Source organism: Falco cherrug, chromosome 6, assembly GCF_023634085.1.
Source record: "Falco cherrug isolate bFalChe1 chromosome 6, bFalChe1.pri, whole genome shotgun sequence".
Lineage (NCBI taxonomy): Eukaryota > Metazoa > Chordata > Aves > Falconiformes > Falconidae > Falco > Falco cherrug.
The window spans coordinates 90399543-90420990 of NC_073702.1; the positions used below are offsets into that span (position 1 = coordinate 90399543).

Genomic DNA, 21448 nt, shown 5'->3' on the forward strand with positions numbered 1-21448 from the left:
TCACGGACAGATGATGACTGCATGCCCACACAGACTGACAGTTCAGACATTAAAAAAAGCCGTTAACCACAGATACCACAATGAGCAAACACAACCTGGAGCGAGCAGGCGCCTTGCTGCTGAGTTCATACATGGGGCTACGATGTCTTAGTTTTCTCTTAAACGTCTCATCTGTCAAACTCGTCTTCAGTTTCAAGTATATTGCAGTACATTCACACTGAGGCAGCACTGAACAGTTTAACATGTTCTTTCAAATCTGTGAAGCTTCTATTTTCATACAAAATTGCTGTGGGAGCAGGCTGTAGATCAGATTCTTATGCCACTTAATAAAAAAGAAGAAATAATGACACTTACTTTCTTGTCTTACAATTTATGTATCATACCTTACCTTAGAAATAAAAGAAGACAGAAGAATCAGCAATGCATCCTTGATTTTTTAAAGTTTTTTTTTGGGGGGTGGTTTGTTTGGGTTTTAATACTGAAAGCTTCTCATCTGCCATTTTATTGCACTAGACTACGACTAATTTCATGAAACTCAGGAAACATTCATCACTCTACTCTTGCAGAACACACATTCTTCTGTGGCAGGAACAGTTACACAGAAACATACATAACATGTTCCCGTTATCTATCTTATAGTAGCCATTAACACCAACAGCATTCACTGTTACTGCATAATGCTCTTGAACAAATTGCAGATTTCTCAAAGTTTAATGAAAGACAAATAAAATCAAATTCCTGTTTCACAAATTAAATATTATAATAATGACATTTTCTTAATTCAGACCTGCATCTCAAATAAAACGGCAGCTACAAAGACCAATAAATGCAGAGCTGCAAAGCAGAAATTCAAGTCTGTTTCAATGAGGTATCGGTGCTTAACAGTTCTAAAACTGTGTTGTCTCAAACATGAAGGTTCCCAACTTTTTGGAAACATTTTTATACTTTAAATTCCTCTAATGAACTACAGTGCTAAAAATACAGCTCACATCATCTTCTCTGGAAAGATTTCTGGTTTTAAATTTGTGGGTCCAGCATGTCTTTTAGAAGTAAAATCTGTTACAGCACTGTGGTAACGTCAATACAAAGCACACTTTGGACTACTCGAGGATGATGAGGCACCCGCTAGTCTTACACAGTCTCATTTGGGCTAGCAGACCTATAGGACAAGTCAGGCAGCGATGCCACATGCCAGATTGTCCTACAGCAGCTTAAAGCAAGCCTGTGGGCACTGCTAGGTTCCGAAAGGGAAGCTCACACCGCAGTAAGCAACAGTGCCAGCAGCGCATCAATACTGTGCCTAGGTTGCAGTTCAGGGAGCTTTACTGCTGCACGCTCATCGGTCCGTTCCACATGTAATGACTATGCCTCAAGAAAGTTTATCACGGTGGCTCTTCTCACATAGTCTGAAGCTGATAAACTCTTGAACCTTTTTTCAAAAGATAACCCTGGTCGTTTAGGGATCCAATAAAGCTTTCAAAATCAGACACCTAGGAAAAGACAAAAAAAATTAAGTGAGAAGAGTGACATTTTACCTCTTGTAAAGCAACATAAACACTTTAGAAGAACTTAGTGAAATAAAGTGAGCTAAGAATAGTTTAGTTTCTGTAGCAAACTGCTGACCTGCTAGGAGGTGGCATACAGTCAGTTGCACCCCTTTGTGCTTTACTTACACGCTGGCTTTACTGTGGTATTACACAAAACAAGTCTTCTCCACCTCACGACATGTGGAAAGTATAAATACAAGTTCTGAAACACAACTGTCTACCAAAGAAAAGTCAGATTTCTACAACTTTCACTGGTTTCCAAGTATTTGTTACAGGTATAGAACTTATATATACAGGTATATATATGTATATATACAAATATATACAGGTATAGAAGGGCAAAAAATACTCTATATATGAAGGGAAAATTAGAATAACTTGAATTAGCTTTAAATACCTAGTCACTGAATGAATGAACAATCATGGGAGGAGAGAGCTGGCAGTAACATGTCCTGTCAGACAGGATTCACACCAAATCCAGTTTTGTCTACAGCCAACATCTGAACAAGTTTGGAAAGTGAAGCCATCTTGCCCCAGCAGACCAAAGCAGGCTAGCCAGGTAACGGAAAGAACAGTCCATAATAGGTTCCACAAAGAGAAAGTCATTATCACTTCTTTTCACTCGTTACACCTGAAACCCAGTTTTAAGTTCCAAATTGGCACTTAAAGCTTTTTATTATAAAGCAAAAGGTATTGACGTTTTTATTTGGCTGACATCCCCCACAAGTACAGCATAAAAATTGAGTACAGGATCAGCCATGTTTGTGGCCACGTGCCCTACATGATGTTCCCATCGAGTTACAACATTATGATGCTTCAAGGAGGAATGAAACCCCAAAAGGCATATTTGGGCCAGAGAAAGCCAAGCAAAACGTCACTGCACTGCTGAAATAGAACATGGACACCACAACAGCCTAAATTTGAGAAGAAAAATAGGTGTGTTCCCTGGGGAGCCAGAGGAAGTATACTGAAATCAAAACTGCCTTTCTTGAAAGAAAGCAGAACCTTGTTATGGATCAGCTTCAGAAGCAGAACCAGCCCTTACTAGCGCAAGGAGTTGCTACTATCAAACAGCTAGTAAGATACTAGTAAAGCTTACAAACAAGGGCAATTGAGGAAGATCGTTCAGCCTATAAAAGCCACAATCATTACTTATTTCTGTTCACTGCAGAGACACAACATATGTGCCTTTTCCACTTTCCCTTTTGCAATAAATAATTTTGACTGGTCTTGCCATTTGTTGTTGAAGTGCTTGATTTCCGGACTTACTCGTATCTGTAGCTCCATCGCAATCTGTCGAAGCTGTTGCAAGTCAAAGAGATTGTTGTAAGATCTCTCTGCGATACTGTTCAGGGCAGAAACAAATCTTTTTGCTTGTGACCGATTGCTCATCCCAGACCCGTGCTGTGAACGTTCGAAGTCCAGTTTTCCAAATTCATCAGAGTAGGTTCCCAGCATGCTAAAAAAGGCAATTGTACGTGGATTTGCTTCCTGAAACAAAACTGCTTGAGAAAGCCTTCAGAAGCCACATAGGAAACCATCCCCTAGTAAGAAAGTCACTATCTAGGGAACTTAGATGAAGCATCTGTCTAAACGGCTTGTAAACTTAAACTATTCAACTGCAGCAACAGAGAGTAATCACAGGAGAGAAAAAACCCCTTTGGCAGTGCCTCATGTCTAAGTGACTGTGCACAGATACCCCTAACTGCTATGATGACAAAACTCAAAAGGTTAAGCAACCATATTCAACTCAGGGCTGCTGTCAGTTTTTAAAGAAGAGCTAACAAATCTGAGTATTGTGGGCCTAAACTTGAGAAATTGATTTCTTTACTGTGTTTGCATATCTGTATTAAAACAAACAAATATTTTCAATTAATAGCGCTGTGATGTTTTTTATTTTTAAAGCAGTGTGTATTTATTACCTGTATTTCATTATTTCTATTACATCTTCAGCATCTTCCTTGGTAGATTTCTCCCTTAATTCCAGCCTTGATCGTGCCTTAAAACAAAACAACCCCCCCACAAAAGTATATTTAAGATATATTATAGCTAATACGAAAAAAAAAGCTACAATCACTTTACTACAAACATGAATTTTAGGAGCAGAGATGGAACCTGAGCCTACAGGATTTAGAGGAAAATTCCTGTATTTTTTTCAATAGCTTTTCAATGTCATCTCCTGCATACCGATTATTAGGCTGTAGCTTGGAATTTATTTGCTTTTTAACAGCATATTGTTGGGAAGCTGCAGATCACACGTAGTGTTATTAAGGCATAGCATTAGGGAAGACAGCAGCAGTTCCTACTTGCACCTACTTTTTCTCCTTTTGGGAGAATGTGATAGATTCTCTTTCTACCCCAAAGGGTATTTTATTTCATAAGAGGCTTTAAGCAACATTAGCTCCTAAGCATTTGTAAATCTCTTGCATTCTCACATCTTTTTTTTTTTAAACACAACAAAAAAGCACAGCAGTGAATAAGCTGTCAAAAGTTATAGGATATCAGTAGGAATTATCTATATTTAGGAATAATCTCTTTACTTTCAATCCCTTAAGTATTACAGCTTGCATTTACCTCTGTAAGTCGAATCAGTGACTCTAGCTGCCTTGTGGTGATTGGCGTGCTGTCTACTCCTTGGTTCTGTTTCCGGAGCTCAAGGTAGAATTCCTGGAGGACTTGAGCAGCTTCTGGAGATAAACTTGGATGAACATACTGCCGAGCATATCCGACATACTTCCTCAGCAGCTGATGTGGAATGGCATCAAAGTTTTCTCCTGGTAAGATCTAACCCAGTTACAAAGAGCTTAGATTTCTGTCAGAACGCTATACATGTTTTAACATAAAATCTTCATCTTCTATGCTTTTACCTGGTAAAATCTTCACTGTAAGGGCTTTAGTGCTTCGTATATGAACCATGCACTTAAAAAGTCCATACGCTGTGCTTAGACATGTAATTAAACACACTTGGCCATTTCAGAAAAAGCAGCTGAGGCTTCCCATTTGCAATGATAAGAAGTGCCAAATACGATTTAACTGTACCAAGAATTCTTTCTCAAAAAGAGAAAATCCAGTTTCGCAATTGTTATAAGACTTGGCTCCAAAGAAGATTAAGTCATCACTGTTGATATCCCACTTCTAAAGTACATGGGTTTAGTTCCATTTGGGGGGGATATTTCTCCTGGCATTTGGCAATATCAATCCTCGCATTGATCACTTACATTTAAGAAACGTGCTTCCTCTCCTACAATCCCCAAATCTGTCACGAGTTGCAGACTTCCAAGGACTTATTTACACACTGCTTTATTTGGATTCAATATTTCACAGTGCATCATGTTATATCAAATCATTATATCCAGTCTAGTTCTGTAGCTCTTTACTGAAATCTAAACTAGCAAATTTGCTTTAGAACATGCCATGCTAAGTGTTTTCTCACTACCACAATCAAAAAAAGCCCCAAAAAACAGCTCAGCTAAAAAATTCTCTACTGTGCAGAGACCAAGATGGCTTGAGACACATCTTTAACAGCCCCAGTGGGGTGGGTAATGTTAGCTAAACATCCAGCTGGTACAAACAGGTGGCTGGAGCACAAATCTATGGGGCCAGATAGGATCCACGTGAGTACCAAAGGAGCTGGTGGAGGAGCTCACCAAGCCACTCTCCATCATTTACCCAGGAGATACCGTCCCCTGAGACACTGGCTGCTCGTGGCCGGGCCGGGGGTGCGCTGCGCTGGGTTCAAAGCTGGCTGGGCGGCCAGGCCCCGAGCGCGGTGGGGAACGGAGTCACCTCCCGCTGGCGCCGGGCTCACGGGGTGTCCCCAGGGCTCCGGGCTGGGGCCCGTCCTCTGCAACGTCCGTCGCTGATCCGGGCCAGGGGATCGAGTGTGCCCCCCGCACGTGTGCAGGCCACACCAAGCTGGGGGGAGCGCTGATCCGCTCGAGGGCAGGGGGCTCTGCGGGGGGGGGCTGGGCAGGCTGGGCCCGTGGGCCGAGGCCACTTGTACGAGGTTCAGCCAGGAGAAGGGCCGGGTCCTGCCCTGGGGTCACAGAGGCCCCAGGCAGCGCTGCGGGCTGGGGGCAGGGGGCTGGGGAGCTGCCCGGGGGAAAGGGCCTGGGGGGGGCTGGCTGACGGCCGGCCCTGTGCCCAGGTGGCCAGAAGGCCAACACATCCTGGCTGGTACCCGGAACAGCGTGGCCAGCAGGGCCGGGGCAGTGCCCGTCCCCTGCGCTCGGCGCTGGTGCGGCCGCCCCTCGAACCCTGGGCTCAGCTCTGGGCCCCTCACTGCCAGGGGGACGTGGAGGGGCTGGAGCGTGTCCAGAGCCGGGCAGGGGCTGGGGCACAAGGCTGATGCGGGGGTGGCTGGGGGGGGGGTTATTCTGGAGAGGAGGGGGCTCAGGGGGACATTACCACTCTCTACAACTGCCTGAAAGGTGGTTTTAGGCAGGAGGGGTCAGTCTCTTCTCCCAGATAACAGGCAATAGGATGAGGGGAAACGGTTGCACCAGGGGAGGTTTAGGTTGTATATCCGGAAAAATTTCCTGACTGGAAGGGTGGTCAAGCACTGGAACAGGCTGCACAGGGAGGTGGTGGAGTCAACCATCCCTGGAGGTGTTTAAAAAAATGCAAAGATGCGGTGTTTAGGGACATGGTTTAGTTTTGGGCTTGGCAGTGCTGGGCTAACAGTTGGACTTGATGATCTCTAAGGTCTTTTTCCAACCTAAATGATTATATGATTCTAAATACTTCCTCTTTAATTCAGAGCCAATTATCATGAGAAGAGTGGGAGACTGAGGACATCAGCACATCAGGGTTGCCAGGTTCCTAATACAAGGAACCCCAGAGGAAGGGGCATAGCAACAGTCACAGGACGGGGCATAGCAACAGTCACAGGACGGGGCATAGCAACAGTCACAGGACGGGGCATAGCAACAGTCACAGGACGGGGCATAGCAACAGTCACAGGACGGGGCATAGCAACAGTCACAGGACAAGTCCTACCTTTAGTCTTTCAAGTAGCGGTCGATCTGAAACAACTTCGAGAACAGAGCGATCCTGTGTGTTGGTACGAGTCACAACAGCACTGCTGCATGCTGCCTGCTTTCCAGCTCGGATGGCCATCACATGCTCAGACAGCAAGTGATCATGATCTTCATTTGGGGTGTCCAGCAAAATGAAAACTAGATCAAATCTTGACAGTAAGGCACTCCCCATTCTGGAGTAAAGACAAGAAAACCACAGAGTGCTCAAAGAAGTGGAAAAATTACAGCAACTCTGTTCCACTTCAAAGACACTTAAAAAAAAAATCCTGTCTCATTCATTCAGGATAAATTAGAACTGCAATTTCTCTCTCAAAAGCTATGAAAAATTACTACAGTAAGTTTGTGTTCAAGCTCCAGGAAACTAGAAAGCAATTATATATAAGCTACAAGACTGCCAGAAGCATCTACTCCTGAACGTCAACTATAGAAGCAGCATTTCAGAAAGTGCTCACTTTAAGTTCTCAGACACTGTTTTGGCTTTGTTATAGTGTCCTCCAACTGGGTTTGCTGCAGCAACAATAGATGTCCGAGCTGGCAAACTGCAAACAATGCCAGCCTTAGCAAGGCTGATGCTTTGCTGTTCCATGGCTTCCAACAAAGCCTGATGCTGGTTTCCCATCTTATCAAATTCATCTATTCCACAGATTCCTGGAAGCAATTAACACAGGACAAAGACTTATTAGAAAACACATTAACTGATGGACAAGTGTATGCTACAGTCTCGTGCTACATCAGAAGTCCAACCTACAGTCCTAGGGACTGCAGGAGACATCGGAACAAGTGTCCATTTCAACAAGGTTTGTTTTCATTTCATGGTGCCGCAGATGAACCACAATGAAGTTGGCCTGGCTTGTGGCAGCAAGTGTCTTGATTACCCATTAAGATGACAAAACAAGCTTTTTAAACATAGAAATAGGGGACAAATCTCATAAGCAAGCTGTTTTCAAAAACACTAAGAGTTCAGCAGCTGCCATTAAGTCCAGAGATTTCTCAACAAGGAAATCTTTGTTTGGCACAGTAAGGCTGGCATGTGAATTGCAGAACTCCAGTTTCATACACATCCTAAGCTATAGGAAAGCAGGAACCTCCTTCAGAGAAGTCACTGGAGAAACTCAGAACTTCCCAAGGTATGGAAAGCTAACATCGTACTGCAGGTTTACAGTTTTAGTGCACAGCTACACAAGCACTGTAGTTAATCTTAGACTCAGCAGCACGCACACCCCCGCCCCCCACATACAGTCATACAAAACCTGGAACATTACATGTATTACCTTGATCTCCAAGCACTAAAGCACCAGCTTCCAAGGCAAAGTCTCCAGAAGCACCATCTCTAGACAGTGTAACAGTCAGGCCAGAGCTGGTGGAAGTATTACCACAAACATACACACCTCGAGGAGCAACGTTACACACCGCCTAGAAGAGAAATAAATACTTTCTCCCTCCCCAAGGTGAAGAATTTCATAAGCCTTATTCTAGAGAAACAATTCAAAAGTAATCCCACATTTGTTTCCTTCCACTTAATATGGCCCATTACATTTCAAAGTATGTTGAAATGCTTGGGGACACCATTTGTCGCAGAAGCGCAGATTTATAGTTTCTTCAGACCCCTACGTCTAAATAGACTGATATCTTGTCCTACTGCCCAACACACACTGCTTTAGAGGGAGCATGCATAGTTCTTCCCACAACTAGGGGATAAAGGACAGTCCTAATCTTCTTCATGCCTCTAGTACCTAGAAAGCAGCCTAAATTTGAAACATGAACGTATGAAACATGAAAGTATGGTAGGCTGGAACAGAGATGTGTTAAGTTAAGTTTGCCTAGAATACAGTCATAACTGTTTTTTTCCCCAGTAAATCTGTAGTTAGTGATACCGCTGTTTTATTTAAACAGCAACACCCAAACCATATTTATTCAGCACCAGCTATGTAACAGGTACTGAGTATTGAATAAAGAAACCCCAAAAACCAACAAAAAACCCTGGCTCCTGTCTTCTACACAACTTTGGTTTTATCCTTGGGACTTTTTTTTCCTGTGACAGCAGTAACACAGGAGACTTGTTCCAGGGTTTTATTTGGAGGAACAGATTACTAGCTTTTCTTGAATGGCATCCTGTTATTCAGTAATGATGTGAAAAAACAAGTCATCTACTGCATGCTAGAAAGTCCCCATTCAATGAAAAAATTATTTATAATATTTGTTTGCCAAGATGCTTGCATACAAATCCATCACTTGAGTTATCCTAAGTCATATCCTAACATAACATGTCCACAGTAGAAATACTCAGACTTTTTAAATGAGGTATGCAACGCTACATGTCTAAGCAAACTCTGTCCCTCTTTGACTTCACAGTAAGCATGGGAAAAGACATGGACATTTAAAACCATTCAGTTTAAGACTGAAGAATGCTAGCACTAACTGTTCTGTCACAGTCACGCAGAAATGCCCACCAAGATCAAAACCCATACACACCAATCGGTCCCTTTTCCAAAAAGCAGAGATCTGTACCAGCAACACAGAAACAGGGTAAAAGAATGGAAGTAAACCTCACAGGTGGTAAGTGAAATGGTATTTAAAGTTGCATTAGTTCCAAGAGTGCTCTTATTTTATTAGACAATGGATCAGCTAAATGAAATCAGCTAAATGAAGAGTGAAACTCCTCACTGGGGAAAGGGTTGGTACAGCAAGCCTGTACTTGAAAGCCCAGAAGTTTGACCAAATGTAACTGCTTTGGTAAGTGTTTTAACTGGCCTGATTCCTTCTGCAAGCCTCCCTGGAAGGAGAGGACAGCAGGGCACCCCTCTGGGTACTACCCTATGTTTGAGGCATTCTACATGAAAAGGGATCTCCAGCCAGGCTCAAACAACCCTTTGGTCTTAGCACAGCTGTCCTACTATGCTTACAAGAAGTCAAGATAACAAGGAATTAGAGACAAATACAATGAGACAATAGAAATAAATCAACCCATACTTGCAACATTTGACTTTTTCCTAATCCTGGATCTCCAACGACCAGAACATGTGGATCTCCTCGCACTGGGATTCTGTTCTTGTCATCTACAAACTTCTGACATCCTCCAAATAATGCCAGGGCCAAACCTGCCTTTACAATCTGTAGTGGTACACACCAATGCTAATAAGTATCCGACCATGATGACCAATACAGAGAGCTCCCTAGAATTGGTTGCAATAACCCTTAGGTTCAGCCATCCAGAAGGAAAGGGTTAAGACTGCCACCTCCTTGTCACTGAAAGTGACTGTGAGTCACGCCACCTGTACAGTCCCTGCCCCTTCCCCCCACCCTAGATAAGCTTTATAAATCCTTTATGAATTTACTGTGGCACAAACATTTCAACCTGAAGTTGCAAACAGAGCTGTTAAATTACTTACCTCGTGGCCGTAGATTGCAGGACAAAGAGAGCTGTAAAAACAAAGAACACTAACATAAGGGGAATATAAATCTTGTATTACTATTAATTAATCACTTGTTCTGTCTCTTGTCACAGAATATCTCCATAAACATACCAAACTTTTAGTTAGCTGTTGCTGAATTTCCAACAGAATCAGTTTAAAATCATCAGCATGAAATTTCTTGAATTTTTCAGACAACCAGATATGCTTGAAACAAGAAAAGCTTTTCATTTGTGTTCATACAAACACAGAGGAGATCCAGCTTCCCAGTGGTTTCTGCACCCTTTATCTTCATCAATTAACTACCTGTAACCCTCCTTTTAAAGGTGCTAGTTTTACATTCTTTGACCCCACTGGGAGGGGCTGAGGGACACTTCCACTAGAAAAGTACTTCTCTGTCTGAATGGAGGGTCTGTCACACCCTCTTCTCAGTTCTTGCACCTTTTTCCTCTGCTGTAGGAAAGCAGAACCAAGAACAAAACAGTACTCATGAGGTGAATTTACTCAGTAAGGAGCAAAATTAATCAATTGCTTTTTTTACCTATAGCTTTCTGTCTCAGGGCTGAACTAACACAATCCTAACTTCCCTGTATATCCTTGAATCCCTCCCAAAGTCCCAACATACCCACTGCAATACTTTCCCTTCCTCCCAAGCCCCTTGCCCTCTAAAGTTTGTTAAATCTCTGTGATATCTATTGCACAAGCCTTAAACGTTTCACAGTTTAATATTAGCTGTCATGTTGTCCAAAGGTGGTCATGCCTGTTCAGAAGTCTAATCCTAGACCTAGTCTCTGTCTGATGCAACTTACTTTACAATAACCCTGAACAGATTTTCCTCAGCTTGAATTTCTTGAACAGCATAGAGGTCTTTAAGAGAAAACTCCATGAATGATCTTTGAAAAGTCTCATCATCAAAATTCTTCAGTTTTTGTCCTTTACTGTTGCTGACAGAATTTGCCTCAATGTACAACAAGAACATACATTTGTCGTTCTTATTTTTAGAAGCTCCTGTTAGAAAAATTGAGAAAGAATGAAGGATTATTTTTTCTATCCTTGTGTACTGATGTTATTTACAAACAGCACAGGGTAATTCAGAAATATTAAGTACAGCCATATGCAAAATGTTCACCCTCCATTTAGGTACAAAATAAAATATTTTGCTGGATTAGGATGGCATACATATATAGAAAATTTTTCCCAGAATAAATGACGTTTTCCAGGAATTTCATATTACTACATTATTCTAGTAAAATGAAAGCCAAATATAAAATGCTCCTACTTAATATTTAGAGGAAAAAATCTATCATGTGGAGTAATTAAACATGTACCTTAGTAATTTTCTATATCCCCCAATGATTACTGAGCAGAGAATGCAGTCTCACAGTAAATTGGTACTGCAGTTCTCTGCAATATATTCTATTATAGCTGTAGGCAACATATTTCTTCACTTTGGGGAAAAAAAGAAAAAAAAGTTGTAAAATTTCTCCAGGGGGAACTAAACTAAGGAAGATAATACTCCTTACAACAGCGTGACTGTTTTCCTATTGTTTGAATGAGACATTAAAGTGAAAAGGCTAAGCAAATAACAAGTCTCAGGAGAAGGCTTTCCTATCAGCTGACAGGCTAAACCATCAGCTGGGAACCAGGGCCAGAGCTGTGGGTAGAGCAGCGGGTTGCGAAACCCCCTATCAGTGGGCATTAGAGAGGGCTCCTCTTGGACAGCACTGCTTCTGGCTTTTTCCAAGTAGCTCCTCGTTATAGAACTTCGGGAACTTCTGAGGAAACATACACTTCATGCATCTACAACTTTGAGGGCCCAAATTAAGGTGGATGGCTGTTCTTCCTGTGTAATCACTGGAGAAAACTCCACCCTAGGAAAAAGGTGTTCTCAGATTATGTATTTTACCTTCCTCGGTGCTCAACACCTTTACTATCCCTGTAATTGTGACCATATCTCCAGGGACACAGCTGTCCACAAGATCTTGAACCAGTTCACATTCGATTGTGCGGGGGATCCGGCCTGCCTCCCGCTGATCATCTGACATGAGCTCCTGCACCCTGCAAAACACAAGGTGTGCATACACTCTATGTGTAACATTTCCCATTCAGTTACAGCATACAAGATCTATAGCTGTGTGCTTCCAACCAGTCCTTTCCAAATTAAAAAGGGAGACAGAAGAAATGTCCTGATAAACTCTAGAAACAGCAGCACTGAATTTGGAGAAACAGAGTTTTTCAGTTCAGACTTTAATAAATAGGTACACATTATGCATAAAACCAGGAAGACAATAACTATGAACTCCAGAAATAATAATCAAAATTGAAATCCAGATTTTTATCACTGATGAGCATGTTCATGTAGAGATAAATACAGTAAGTGAAATAAGATGGGCCTCATATACAAAAATTAAGAGGTCAGACTCAGATGTTATAGCCCTGGTGAATGCTTAATTGGCATTTTAACCCTAGCAAAGCCCAAGAAATTCCTCAGACCATAACAAGAAGAGTAGCTCGCTCTTTATATAGTTGTAAAAGGCTAGCAACTCACAAGTTCTTCAAAAGGTTCCAGTTTTGGCTCTGCATTTAGAGCTCTGACAGTTTTCCTCCAAGCTCAGTCAAGCTTTTCTTAAGAAGCTGAGATAAACAGCACCCTCTAGAGCTCCTAAAAATGTCAGCACTGTTTTTTAAAATGATTTTTTAAATTATACAGAATGTTAATAAAGACAAACATATTTAGATGTCATTTGGCACAATAAGATTTTTGATGAAGAGCATGTGAACTTTGTAAGCAGTGGGAAAAAGCAAGCAGAGTCCTGTTTTTCCAAAGCTAACAGGATGGACAAGAAACAACACATCAGACTTTTCTGAATGTACATTATGAGGCAATACGGATGGTCACAGTGCTAATAGCACACAGTAAGATGGAAGCAGTGAAAACCAGCTCCATTGTCCACCTTCCTACATTTTAACATTGTTAATTTCTGCAGAAACAGTGACTTGTTCCCTTGTAGCAAAGGTCTTCCAAATTTTAGGCATACCTCATTGCTGATTAGACAGAGAAAGTGAATGAATGAACAGGCAGGTGCAGCACTATTTCCTTCTACTGAGCATACGTTAAGGACTGGGAGACACAATATCACTTTAAACTTAGATTATTTTTTTTAACCCTCATGTTTACTTTCAGTTCCTTCTAGTCAACTGTCACAGCCAAGCAATGTAACTTAATAGGGCTTTTCTAGCTGACTTACAGATTAAAGGGAATCATTAAACAATACATGCAATTAGAAATGACCAAGAACAGCTGTAAAGACCACAAGCTGAACATTTTTCAAAGAACTCTGTCATGGTACGGGGAATATCCAAGAAGCTATTATATTGGGCAAGTTTAATATACAAAATATACTAGCACTCAGATAAAACAACCACTTTGTAATACAAATTTTGAAGAGTACTTGCTGCAAAAGAAGATTATAGAAATTACACAGTGTAACATGGAATGAGCTGTCCTGTCACTTTTTGACTATCCTGTTGTATTATATTTTTGTGCAGAAGGGAAGACATGCTTACTTAACAGACTGCCAGTCCACTGTGGTGGTTAAAGGAGAGCTTCTGTCAGCTGTGAAGGATCGGCCACGGCACTCAGGAACAAGGCACTGTAACAATAGTAATTCTAATTCATTCTCAACCTTTTTTAAAATCATAGTTTGAAATTGCCTTATCTTTTTTTTTTTTTAAAAAAAAAAAAAAGCAATGTGATCTGTTAAGGCCATTTTAGAAAAAAAACCCTAGTTACATTAGGGCTACAAATTAGCACATGCATAATGAATGAAGGGCTATCAAGTACAGACACCTGAACCCTGACTCACAGGTGCCAGAACAAGTACAGCTGAATTGTATGATCCTTTTGGTGAATTGGTTTGAGTTGTTTTTTTTCGGGGGTGGAGTTATTTGTTTGTTGAGGTTTGTTGTTTGGCTGTTTTTTTTAAGTACTTGCAGATGTTCCAAAGGAGATAATTTTTCCACTTGAGCACATCAGGTAACATAAAATAACTGGGCACTGTCCTATGTCTAATAACTTCTTAAATCCAGATAAAAACAGTTAATTAACATAAAAAGTTCTAAACAAAACCACACACCCCCCCCCCCCCCAGTCTAAGCATAGAAACCTACCACAGGGAGATGGATGAGGCTTTTAAATTTTAAACATAACTGGTGAAATGGAAATGCAAAGATACTTCCCCATCCCCACAAAATTTGAGAGTTTCTACATACTGCTTTTGTTTCAGCAGAATACCATTTTTTCAAATGACAAGGGTATGCAATAATACAAAGATGCAAGTTTAATGTTTTTCTGAAGTGTCAGTTTAAACTAGCTTTAAAGATTAGATATTTTTTTTTTAATACCAGTGGTGCTTCTTTTTGTTAAATCACTATAGATAAGGGAAAAGCACAAAGTTAAATTATTTTAACTTACCTTAGTTGGAAGAGTATATTTTCCATCAGGTAGAGGAACACTCTGAACATCTCCGCACGTGCCACAGACAAAAGCTAACTTAGTGCACAGAGGCTTAATGTTACTGACACGCACAACGGTGCCACGCAAGGCAATATATTTTCCATAGCAGTTGGCCCGAACGTTTTTCAGCTGAGTTAGTGGATCATAGTTGTACACCCTACACAAGTCAAGCATTAACATTTTTAAAGCTTACCATACTCATATACAGAACAACAAAACACACAAATAAAAGCCCCCCAAAACAACCAAACTCAAACAAACAAAAAAATACCACGCCTGATTTTTAACAGTAATCCAGAGCAAATATTAGAAATGTTTTGTCTGTGGACCCATGGCATACACTTTGATTTTATTCTAGAAAGCAGCATAACATTTAGTATGTTTATAGTTATCTATAACCAGATCAGATTAAGACTTGCAGCATGTTAAGATCAAATATGTATTATGCCTACGCTCTAAAAGGAAGGGCGAGTTTTCACATTTCAAGGACATAAGAACCTGCTATCAGGTACAAAACACTGCACCTTGTTAAGGACAACAAAGAATACCTTGCAAAATAATTCAAAATAACAAACTTTAAACAGAATTGTTTACTGTGGAACAGACCTCATGAGATTGTCTAGTCCAAACCCCCGCGCTCAAGCAATGCCAGCTAGAGCAGGTTGCCTACAGACACAGAATCATATAGGTTGGAAAAGACCTTTGAGATTGAATCCAACCATTAGCCCAGCACTGCCAAGCCCAAAACTAAACCATGACCTCAAGCACCTCAGCTATGTGTTTTTTAAACACCTCAAGGGACGGTGATTCCAGCACCTCCCTGGGCAGGCTGTTCCAGTGCTTGACCACCCTTCCAGTCAGGAAATTTTACAATGGATATTAGGAAAACCTCCCCTGATGCAACATGAGACTGTTTCCCCTCATCCTATTGCCTGTTATCTGGGAGAAGAGACTGAACCCTACCCTCTTTCAGGCAGTTGTAGAGAATGAATGGGTCCCCACTGAGCCCCCTCCTCTCCAGAATAAACCCCCGCAGCTCCACCCCCCCCCCAGCCCCCCCCCAGCCCTGTGCCCCAGCCCCTGCCCAGCTCTGGACACGCTCCAGCCCCTCCACGTCCCCATGGCAGTGAGGGGCCCAGAGCTGAGCCCAGGGTTCGAGGGGCGGCCGCACCAGCACCGAGCGCAGGGGACGGGCACTGCCCCGGCCCTGCTGGCCACGCTGTTCCGGGTACCAGCCAGGATGTGTTGGCCTTCTGGCCACCTGGGCACACGACCGGCCGTCAGCCAGCCCCCCCAGGGCCTTTCCCCTGGGCAGCTCCCCAGCCCCCTGCCCCCAGCGCTGCCTGGGGCCGCTGTGACCCCAGGGCAGGACCCGGCCCTTCTCCTGGCTGAACCTCGTACAAGTGGCCTCGGCCCACGGGCCCAGCCTGCCCAGCCCGCCCAGCCCCCCCCACAGAGCCCCCTGCCCTCGAGCGGATAAACGCTCCCCCCAGCTTGGTGTGGCCTGCACACGTGCGGGGGGCACACTCGATCCCCTGGCCCGGATCAGCGACGGACGTTGCAGAGGACGGGCCCCAGCCCGGAGCCCTGGGGACACCCCGTGAGTCCGGCGCCAGCAGGAGGTGACTCCGTTCCCCACCGCGCTCGGGGCCTGGCCGCCCAGCCAGCTTTGAACCCAGCGCAGCGCACCCTCGGCCCGGCCAGGAGCAGCCAGTGTCTCAGGGGACGGTATCTCATGGGTAAATGATGGAGAGTGGCTTGGTGAGCTCCTCCACCAGCTCCCTCAGTGCCCTCGTTGGATCCCATCCAGCCCCACAGACTTATGCACATCTAAGTGGAGCACCAGGTCACTAACTGTTTCCCCCTCAACTGTGGGGACTTCATTCTGCTCCTCTTCATCCCTGCCTTCCAGCTCAGGGGGCTGAGTATCCAGAGGGAAGCTGGTCTTGCTGGTGAAGACTGAGGTAAAGAAAGCATTAAACACCTCATCCTTTGTGGCAAACCTTGACCCTCCTTTTGTTTCTAATGTATTTGCAAAAACATTTTGTTATCTGTTACAGCAGCGGCCAGTCTGAGTTCCAGCTGGGCTTTCACCTCCCTAACCTTCACCCTGCCCAACTTCATGATATCCTTACAGTCCTCCAGAGTTGCCTGCCCCTTCTTCCAAAGGTGGTAAAGTCTCCTTTTCCCCCTGTGCTCCAGCCAAAGCTCTCTGTATAGCCAGGCCAGTCTTCTCCACTGCCGGCTTGTCTTTTGGCACACAGGGAAGGCCTGCTCCTGGAACCTTGAAGACTATCTTCTTGATGAATGTGCAGCCTTGCTGGACCCCTCAGCCCTTCAGAACTATTTTCTGAGGGACTCTGTCAACCAGGGTCTTAAACAGGCCAAAGTCAGCCCTCTGGAAGCCCAAGGTAGCAGTTCTGCTGACCCCTGTCCTTACTTCTCCAAGAATAGAAAAACATCTCATGATCACTATGCCCAAGATGTCCTCTGACCACCGTATCACCCACTATGTCCAGTTGAACTTTGAATGCATTTGTGGATGGAGACTATATATCCTCCCTCTAAAATAGAATTTTCTCACATTTGCATGGAATTTTACATTTTTAAAATTTGTATCCACTGTCCCTTGTCCTGTCACTGGGCACCAACGAGAAGAGTCTGGCTCCTGAATTCCAGGGGTTTCCCTGCTCCCTCCACTTAGGGCCCTGAACACCACCATCTCATGGCTCAACCCTGCCTATGTTGCAGAACCATTATAAAAGCAAGATATTTTATTGACTTTTTGAATACTTTCCTCTACAGGATAACACTCCATAGCATGCTCTTAGAATCCGAGACCTTGTATATACCTTTTTTTGGCCACAGGTTTTTCCTAAACACATTCCACTGTGTAATTAAAAGGGTGCAATTTTATAACAATGCAAAACTTAAGAATATATCATAGCACAATAACCCCCCAAATTAAATCCACCTGCCATGCTGTGGGAGAAGAGGACAGAGAATGTCTGAAGAGAGATGTGCGAGAGGAGTATGGAGAATGTCTGACCATTACTGATGGGAGATAATAGAAAGGAGGATAGAGAATGTCTGAGGAGAGATATACGAGAGGAGGATGAAGAATGTCTAACCTGGCAGGAGATGAGAAAACAGCTAGGCATTGTGAAGGAAAGTAAGAAACATGAACATGGTTATCTAGTAGCAAAAAGGTATCTGCGTGCCTTTAGTGACATGTAACTACGTAACTGCATGAATGGTTTCTGCCCTGAGCCTGGTGGTACATACAGCTGGAATTTGTATCCGGGCTCAGAGATACAAATACGAGCTTCTTCGTACAATAAAGTGCCTGCGGTTGCACCACAACCTGAGTCCCTGCCTTCACTGCGTTTCGGCATGGTGTGGCGTATGCTTTCCCACACAAAGTCATCAGCAGCAGGGAGTTTAAAAAAAAAATAATTTCAGCTCAAATCGGGCTTACATTCCCAGTCCCCCTCAGACTTCAAGAGTCTGAGATGCCATTACTTCTGATAAAGAACAAAAAAAAGTGCTAAGGACTTGTTTCATTAAGAATTCAAAGGAAATCACATTTTTATAATTATAATAGCAATTGTGTTTCTTGAAAGTACATGCTTATTCAGAACTTGTATAACCTGAGTTTCTTAATTTCAAATTCAAGTTGGGTTAATTAGAATTAATATTCTTGAGATTCCCAACCAGTCATCATTTAATAGATGTAAGCTAATATGAAATAGCAGATCCTCATATACCACTGTCAAAACATCCATAGAAGGAATAATAAATATTGCCAGCTATAATTTACGTCCTCACCCTCCAAATCAGCCTCTTTACAAAGACAAGCCTTTTGCTAACAAAAGGCTAGGTCATAATCACTTCCCAGCTTCTCCAGTAAACAGCAGAAATTTGAATAGTTTTGGTTTTACTCAATACATGTGTCACAGAATAGTTGTTCTACTTGTAAGTTACTTCTCAACTTATGAGCTTTTCTAGGTACAAGCTGTTTGTTCAGCTTATAAGCAGGTTTCATTTCACTTTTTTCTTCACAAGGACAGTTTAGCCTTTATCAAGGTGAAGAACAAAGCAAAACATAAACTGTTCTTCTGGAAATAGCTTCAGAGTCAAGTCTCTCAAAATAAATACGTAAGCCTTCAGCACCACATGTGAACACTGACAACCATTAGACAAAACCCAAATAGATCTTCCTGGAAAAAAACCGAATACATAATGCCCATTACCTAGCATGAATGAGAGGGACATTTATTATAGGTTCTCCATCAAGTGGTAATCCTTCCTGCGCCTGCAGCTCTGCAGCGTACCTTTCAAGGTCTTTCGTTAGCACCTAGACAGAACACAAAGGCAGAGAAGTGCAATGCGCCATGCAACACAGATTTAATTTGCTATTAAGTTTCGTTACCAACCCTTACAATCAGATCCCCCTACTGAAGTCTAAAGAGCTCTTTGCTGTCCAGTGACCCCCCACTTAAATGTGTTTTTCTGCTTCTGAGCACTTTTAAGCTTAATTTTTGATGGAATTTAAAATAAACATATTTGTGGTGTTTGGCTTTTTAATTAAAAAAAGTATACAGTAATGTTTAACATTGTGGAGTTTTGTTTGACTAAAGCACAAACATCTCAACTTATCTGTCAAAGCAGCAGTGAAATGCTACTTTAAGAGACACTGAATAGTTAAGAATTCTTGAATCTGCTCACCAGCTGTGGTTCTGCTGCATGAGGTGGGACACTCAGGACAGGTGACCCCCAGTATGTTAAAAAACCTCAACCACCCAGGAGTCAGAACTCCCAATAGGGAGTAACATTTTAGTTTTACTTAACTGCTTTGATGATTAATAAGCAAAATGCATCAAGACCAAAGCATTTTCAAAGTGTGACTGTGTGGGCCAGACAGAAACAGTGGAGAGATGGAAGAGTTTGTGTTTTGAATGAACAGTAATTTCCTGTAGGACAGAAAAACATTTGGGTTTTATAACTTAATTGCCTGAGTTCCACCGATTCTTCTTCGTTGCAAGGGTTATGCTTCTGTGTGTGAGAACGTCATATTTACCTGATGAATTGCCAGACCCATACACTGCAGTATCTTCTGAGGCATATCTCTCAATTCAGTAGATATATTTGGTATTGATTTAGTCAGCTCTTTGTCTTGTATTAGTTCCTTATAATCCACAAGAATACTTCCTTTTCTTTCTATTTCATCCTGTAAAACATTTTAAGTTATAAAATACACTTCAATTACAAATAAAATGTCCCCAAATCATGTCACAAGCATTTCACATCTATGATGGAGATCATTTTGAATAGAGAAAATACAAAAAATTTGCAGTTATTGTATCAACAATAGGTTGTTGGGATGGGATACGTTTTATTTTGGTTTTACCTTATCATAAAGTTCAATGCGTTGCATGAAAAACTTCTCAAAGGCTTGAGTCTTCAGGACAAAAGGAGACTTGTCAGCATAAGCTAATTAGAAACATGCTCCGTTAGTGACGGACAGAAATAATTCTTTCCATTTCACAAAATACATAAACAGGCAATTTCTATTCTATTATTTTTCTGCACTCCAAAACCGAGGAAGATGATAGATCTCTACAGTGTCACAGTAACGGTCTATTGTAAGACCTGCTACAAAACAGGTCTTTGTCTAAGACGACATAGGACAAGCACATAGGACAAAAAGAAGCAAAGTAGAAGTATGTATATTCCTGTCTTTGATAGACTGCAGATTTTATGTAGCTAACCAAGCAGGTTTAAGAAAGATTGTATTTTACATTATTCAAGATTCCTTTCCAAGGTTTGGAGCCCACAGAGACTACAGTATGCTGTAAGATTGAAACGTCTATCATATTCATGTTTTTATATAAGAAACACAAATTTCAGTTGCTTTCTGTTGAACTTATCCCCTCTACTCGTAACCAATTCTAGAAAAAATGGAATAAAATACTTCCTACATATCATTTTAGTCTAAAAATACCTTCAGAGAAATAAAGTTTCCAGCCCTTATAGGGAATAAACTGGTCCAGTGTCGATTGAACTAGTCGAGACCTCACTGGAAAAAAAAACATAAAAAGATTGAGATGAGGATTAAAAGAATATGGATACTAAAACTTTGCAAGCTTTACTCTCAGTGGTTCTTTTGACCAACGGGAGGCAAACAGCTGTAATTGCCTAGGGCAAGAGTGGTTCAAAAGAAAAGCATTATGGCTTCAGAGAACAGGTAGAAGCACAGGTGCTGGCTCACCAGGTTCGGGCATTCTTCTCCACTCTCCCTTCTGTCCTCTGCCTCGCCATCCACCTCGCCATCCTCCTCGCCAGCCCTGAAAGCCTCTTCCCCGGGTGCATCCCCTGCCTCTGAAGCCCCCACTCATCTCGCTCCGCAGGCATCAGCTTGGGGACGCGATAGCGAACCGACCTAAAGAAACAGAAACTTTACCAGAAGATATTTAATTTAAATTAGAGTTACTTGCCAGGGGGGCTCTTCACCTGCGGGGTGGGCGCGAAGGCCCTGAGATACCACGGAGGCGCTGCGAAGGACCCGGCCTACCTCTCCCTACCAAAGGGAGGGCCCCATGAAAGAGCCGCACGGCCGTAGCGGTGAGAGGACGAAAGAACAGCGCCGGAGCCCGCGGAACGGCCGCTGCCCGGGAGGGCTGCCGCCGGCCCCTGAGCGCACGGAGGGACCCTCACACCCCGCCGCGTTCCATTTTGGCGCCACACGCTCCTTCCGGAGCCGCAACCAATCCCGAGGGAGCGTGTGGCGTCGCCGCTGGCCCCATTAGCTGATTCTCCCCTTCCGAGGGGGTCTCGCCCCGCCCACTCTCCCTTTGCGCCGGCTTGCGCCGCCGCACTGCGCATGCGCCCCGCCCCCGGCCGGCTCGGCCATTGGTGGGCGGGCCCGGCCGCGCA

The 21448-nt window shown here is 42.9% G+C and overlaps 1 protein-coding gene across 3 annotated transcripts; it reads right to left on the bottom strand.

Moving 5' to 3' along the window:
• Positions 1 to 54: 54 nt before the first annotated feature.
• On the bottom strand, positions 55 to 21321 carry MCM8 (minichromosome maintenance 8 homologous recombination repair factor). Of its 3 annotated transcripts, none has more exons than XM_027805406.2 (19): positions 21087 to 21321; positions 20784 to 20954; positions 20517 to 20591; positions 19923 to 20005; positions 19593 to 19742; positions 18766 to 18869; positions 14471 to 14669; positions 13564 to 13649; positions 11903 to 12054; positions 10806 to 11004; positions 9976 to 10006; positions 9557 to 9697; positions 7858 to 7999; positions 7039 to 7234; positions 6546 to 6759; positions 4122 to 4331; positions 3470 to 3546; positions 2817 to 3006; positions 55 to 1490 (listed from the first exon to the last, which is right to left on the bottom strand). In XM_027805406.2, exons 2-19 carry the CDS (start codon positions 20908 to 20910, stop codon positions 1398 to 1400), a joined length of 2469 nt encoding a protein of 822 aa, XP_027661207.1. In that variant the 5' UTR covers positions 20911 to 20954; positions 21087 to 21321; the 3' UTR covers positions 55 to 1397. The 3 variants fall into 3 exon arrangements, with proteins under 3 accessions (XP_027661207.1, XP_027661208.1, XP_014135388.1); XM_027805407.2 differs by having other exon boundaries at positions 20784 to 20969; XM_014279913.3 differs by having other exon boundaries at positions 21026 to 21321.
• Positions 21322 to 21448: the final 127 nt, after the last annotated feature.